Below are 6000 nucleotides of genomic sequence, written 5' to 3' on the forward strand. Positions count from 1 at the left end.
CTAAACATCCTGCAGAGAATACATAAAGCATACATATAAGGACTATGAAAATAGAAGTAAGTAGATTAGAAAGAGAAAAACTCAAAAGAGCAGAGTTTCTCCCACATCTTCCAGGTTAGACTTGAGAACCCAAATCCCAAAACTGAGCAGTGGGTGGAAACAGAAAAAAAGCACCAAGCTACAAAAGCAGAAAAGGGGATAATTGGGGAGAGGAGTGGGGAGGGAAAGAGACTTTGTAATTTTTCTTCTCTCAGCTATGCCTCAGGACAAGTCCTAGTTCTAAGGCTGCACATATATAGCTGAGAACCAATTAAACTATTAAGAGTTCTTTTCTCTGCCAAAGGAATGAGGTGATCTGAAGAATATGGAGGGAATTCATGTTTTTCCTCTACATTTTCTGCCACCACTTTGTCCAGGAAACAGATCCACCTGCAGGAAATGTACAATAGCACACAAGCTAACCCCCCCCCCCCCCCCCCAGTTTTCTAAACAATGAAAAGGAGCTTCTGGGAGCTTGAGTACAGAGGAAATCATGGTAATGAAGGAACTGGAGAAAGGTCCTCTCAATCTGTGTATGTGATCTAAAGCTCACCTGCAGAGTTGCACTGACCCAAAGTTACAATATCAATGGCTTTGAAAACTATATTATGACATGACTACCAGCCAGGTCCCAGGAAGGTTTCTGTTCAGTCCCATCTGGAACCTGGACAGCACTACAAAAATTTTAAAAGTAAATTGGAATTGGATCCATAACCCAGGGGGCAGCGTGAACCTAACCAGACAGACTGCCTCTTAAAACAAAAATGAAAGTCTTCTCCATAGGATTTTTAACAGCATCCAGTCTTTAAAAAGTTACATTCAAAGTGTCCAGGACACAATACAAAACCATTTGATATATTTTACTGATTAAAAAAAAGGAAGTCAAGACATCCAAGGTCACATAGCTGACAAATACTAAGACCAGGACTAAAACTCAGCTTTTCTAATTATGCGTTGAGCACTTTCTCTATAGCCAGGTAATTGATAAATAGAACAGTTAAGACCTTAAGACATGACACTGAACTAAATTCATTCTTTAAACCTAAATCTGCACAAAAACCATGAAGAGTGCTTTCTATATTACTTTATCTGTCTATAACTGAAATACTGAAGGCTTCTGTGTCCTGTGATATTATGGATATAACAAGACAAAGAAGAGAAAATCCCAAGGTGACAAGTTTTCAGAAAAGGGCCTACTACTCCAGTGCTACTCTCTCCACTAACAATGAGTATTCCAGCAGAGGCCACTTATTTTTTAAAATTTAATATTCTGCTTAGAAGTAATCTTTCATTTGAAATCCCTATCTAAGGTAGACTAAACCTCTCATTTTCCCTCTTCAGTGATGCCATAAAACAGTAACAGTCTCTAACACTTTTTGCAGTCCTTTGCTGTTGCTATCACATTTTCAACTTCATTAGAGTCAGCTTACTCATGAATTCTGAATTTCTAGCATCAAATATAATACATAATTAGTTTTTTAATATTATAAATAGCTTCCATTTATTAGGCTTTGACAATGCATCAAACACCATGCCAGACATTCTGCACAGGTTATTTCAATTAATAATTATAAGTCTGTTAATCTCTTTTCAAATGAGGAGATCAATATGCAATTGAGGTAAAGTAACTTCATAATATTTAGCAAACATCAGATGAATCAACTGTTGGATTTCTTGCCCTATAGTAAAACAAAAACCATCTAAACAGCTAGATTCTCATTTTGGTAAGCTCTATGGATTCCCATTATGCCTACACTCTTTCCATGACTGAAAAAAGATAATCTAGCTGCAGATGTATCAACTGGAATATGCCAAAATAAAAAGACATTTTTAACTCCCTTAGGCATCAAATTTTTCTAAGGGAATGGTGTTCCTAGGCAACCCATTCATAACAAAGAATATGTATATGGTGAAAGAGATATAAAACTAAAACCCCAAAACCCTGAAATAAGATTCTGTATTTATGTATACAAATAGATTTATGACCTACTGTTTGGATTTTGACAGGAGATGAAACAGGGGAGAGAGTAGCAACAAGAGATAAAATCATGGTAATTAACAGCATAGACAATCTCTTGCTAGGTGGACAACCTTGGGCAAGTAACCTTTTGAATTCTGTCTCCTCTGTATATATTGGAAATAACACCACTTACTTTTAAAATATTAATGTGAGCTTCAGAAAATATACAAACTACATGGCACAATGCTTGGCACTTGATAGGTTATTAGAAAATGTCAATTACAAAAAAAAAAAATCACTTTTTGTTTCAAGTTAATATCTAACTGATGATTCCTTCCCTCTTAAGACATTCCATAGAATTTTTTCTGAATGCTACCTGAGTTCATCATTCCTAGCCTCTTCCATATCATAGCAGCCCACTTCACCTTGTGCCTGTCATCTACATCACTGTTAGTACATCACTACCTCTGTTAATATAAAGGCCTCTCCTATAATTTACAGTATCCCCACCTGTTTGAAAGATGGTGATTTAATTTTTATGCATAATTTCAAAAGTCAGTGACTGGTTTCAGCAGTGGAAAAGTCTTTTATTGCTCACTAATATCTACTATCTAAAAGTTTTCCTGGAAGATCATGCTACCAAACTATTTATTAGAAGTAAAGATTCTCAAAAGTGTCAAAAGAATAATCTATCTAGCTGCTCAATAAGGAATCATCGATGCCTATTCTCCATGATGAAAGGTAAAAGAGTCTAAAAGTTAAAGAACCAATTATGTCCACTGAAATATTGCACATAAAATGAAAACGTACCTTCTATCTCCACCAAAGGTTCCTGAGTAAACTCCTGAAAGAATTTGTAGAAGAACTTACTGCAAGCAGCCAAAACAGCCTTATGGGCCTTAAAATGATGTCCTAAGGTGGAAAAAACAAACAAAACATACTTATGCACAAAAAATCAAATGTTAAAATCTGTAAAACATAAAATGTAAAAAGTAAAATAGATTTTTTTTTGCAACAGAATATCTGTATAAATTATTGAACTAAGTTAGAATATGGTCAGCTCTCTTGGCAAATTTTAAACTTAATTAAACAAGAAGTCAAATTTTTACTTCAAAGACAATTAAGTTTTTATAAAAGCCCACTTACAATACTAGGTAAGGAACTTTCTAGCTCTTTCTGAGACCATCAATTATGAAATAAGACATCTATACTACTCAGTGAAATTGCTAAATGAAGAATCCAAAAGATCACACAGCATAACAAAGATGTTGTGTCTGCCAAAAACTGAAAAATAAATATTAAAAATTCTCTCTCTCCCTCTCTCTCTTAAAAAAAAAAAAAATCACACAGCATTTGGAGACAAAAACCATAAAATAAGTATAAGCACAAAGTTTGATGTGTATGCAATAACACACGTTTTAAAAATGCATACTATGTGGAAACTCAATTTTGGTGAACCTATAATAAATAAAGAACAGCTTGCTTTGAAAAGTCTGTTTTCACTAAACAGAAAAGATACTCAAGCTGGGCTTGTCTCCTTTATGACAATTAAGACTGATGAAGCCTTCAACTATTTGTGGGGGACTCCCAAAGAGGATCTCTCACATTCTCCATCCAAAATCATCTGAAAAACCAGAAACCTATACTTCCCAAATGACTCCTGTAGGAGGACTTCTCAAAGCACCTTACCAACAGGAGACTATCAACCAAACATTTTTAGACATTCTCATCTATTAACCAAAAATTCTGAGATGTAGTCTATACGCCAAACTTCATCATCCTGCACTCTTGCGTGCAATAGAAAACTTTAACAGGATGCAAGAAGTTAAAATGCGATGAATACCAGGCTATACTGAAAGAACAACTGACCAACCAGATTTCTGCAGTACTGTCTATGCGAGCAGACACTGACAAGTGTCGTCCAGTTTCAGTGCACACCATCCAGACTTTGGTAGGGAGCCCAAAAAGAGTAGGGGGAAAAAGGCGGGTGGTGGAAAGGGAGAACTGAAACCATAAATAAGCTCCTCTGACCACTGTCCTACGCACCATCGACTATTAGTGTGATATCGGTAAATCGATCCTGCTCTCGTTGTTCATTCAATCGGTCCAGAATCATTTTATGATGTTCAGGAAACTCCTGAAGGCATTCCATCGTCTCTTCAGCCTCCATGGCCTTCGGGTTGCTCTACAAAAGAGGAGCATGATAATGTACACCCATGAGCTCGTGCTGGGAAACAAAACCCCCAAAGCACAAAACACGAAAAAACAAAACCCAGGAACGTGAAAAGAAGGGGGGGAGGGTGAGGCAAGAGAGGAAGGCGAGGGAAGAAAGAAAGGCGAGCCAAGTAGCCGCCGCGCGTTGCGGGCCGGAGCCGCGGCCGCGGGACTCCCGAGCCTGACCTAATTGGAGTCGGGAGACGCGAGCTGGAGCGGGGTGGGCACAGCGCCGGAGGCTCGGGGCGCCCGGGCGCGCAAGTCCGGCAAGGGAGGGAACCTGACAGCCGTGGCGGCGCTCTAACGGCCCACCAAGCCCTTCTGCCCCGCCCGAGCTCCCGCTGCCCCAGGACCCGGTCCGGCCCGCGGCCCACAACGACTCCCGGGTCGCCTCTCCCTCCCCCGCCCTCCCTCTTCTCCCCCGCCCCTACCCGGCCGGCACTCACTCAGGGAAGGAGGAGCGGCCCGGGCCTGCGCGTCACTTACGTGGACGTACTGCGTCACTGCGTCAGGCTCCGGCTGACGCGTACGCCAAACGAGGAAGGGGCGGGCCACGCCCCTACCGCCCTCTAAGTGTAGGGGCGGAGCCAGCCGAGTTTTGGGAGCTCCCTGCGGCTCTGGCCGCCAGCTGAAAAAGGGAACCTGTCTTGGGCGGATACAGAGCTTGGCTGGGTCGGAAAGAGGAACCTAAATCACCGCCCTTCTGCCTTTTTCTCTTACCCGCGTGACTCCAGGTGCAGATGCTTTCGACCCCGTACTCTGAATACACTTACTAACCAGTCGCACCACGATTATATCCCCTGGCTGCTCCAGCCACGCCCCACTCCGCCCAATTTTCCTCGCGAGCCCAGGTTGGCCTGCCTTACCTAGCTCGCGTTTCTTCTCTCCTCCCCTTCCGTGCTCTCCCCTCCCAGAGCACAGGTTACCCTACACCTTTCCCTGTTCCCAGGCCGCAGCTTTCCCTCCATCATTTTCTTCGCCGGATCCCGGGCGCTCCTTACGCTGGGTCTAGCTGACGCACGTGCGCTCGCCTGCACGCCCTGATGGAAGCGGCCACGGGAGCGAGCACGTTCAGGCGCCCGGGATCTGTCTCCCCAATGCCCGCCCTCTTCGCGCCGGCCGGTGCACGTGTTTACTAGGATCGGGACCTGGATCTGCGCTGAATTACTCGCGTGATTTCCTCACTACAGATCTTCTCACCCCGCACCTCTGCTCATTAAAGAGGCCTGTGACTCAGTTAACCATACACATGCAACTGGCTCATTCATCCTAAGAAAGGCTTTTTGAGGAAAATATAATAATTGAAGTTCAATTTTTTTCTCTTAAGGAGTTTGAGAATGAGGATTAGGAGAGAACTCAAATAGCTATGTGCAATAGTGGGTATAATTATTATTGCAACAGACATGTTTTAAGAGTCAACACTGTGCTAGACGCTGTTCAAGGAACTGGGAAATCCGGCGGTGTGCAAGGTACACATGGTTTCTACATTCTGAATCTTAGCCTGGTAGAGTAAATAAACATTTATTGTCTGAGTATTGATTGCTAAGTATTATGACATGTGAAGAACAAGGTAATGGGGGGTGGAGGTAGAGGAGAGGCAGTGGCCTGTAAGAAGTGATATGAAAAGTACATTTCATGCAAAGGGGCCTCGTTCATAGCATTCCTGCACTGAAAGACTTGCTGGGAAAGACTTCCAGGGGTCTTGTAAACAGTGTGAAATATGTTAGATTTTCTTATCATTTCAATGGAAAGCTTCGAAAGTCAAGCTGGCAGAGAGGGACAATTTC

At 42.1% G+C, this 6000-nt stretch overlaps 1 protein-coding gene across 5 annotated transcripts in view; it reads right to left on the bottom strand.

Moving 5' to 3' along the window:
- The window catches only part of ZNF131 (zinc finger protein 131), a 29039-nt gene extending 23823 nt beyond the window's left edge, over positions 1–5216 (bottom strand). For 2 of the 5 annotated variants that reach the window (XM_081291765.1, XM_081291762.1), the window contains exons 1-3: positions 4400–4642; positions 4046–4184; positions 2810–2911 (exon numbers count right to left, since the gene is read on the bottom strand). In XM_081291765.1, coding sequence (XP_081147891.1) covers positions 2810–2911; positions 4046–4169 — 226 coding nt within the window. In that variant the 5' untranslated portion in view covers positions 4170–4184; positions 4400–4642. The other 3 variants (XM_081291763.1, XM_081291764.1, XM_081291766.1) reach the window with 3 other exon arrangements.
- Between the last annotated feature and the right edge of the window lie 784 nt (positions 5217–6000).

Source organism: Spermophilus citellus (genome assembly GCF_964194105.1).
Source record: "Spermophilus citellus genome assembly, chromosome: 1".
Lineage (NCBI taxonomy): Eukaryota > Metazoa > Chordata > Mammalia > Rodentia > Sciuridae > Spermophilus > Spermophilus citellus.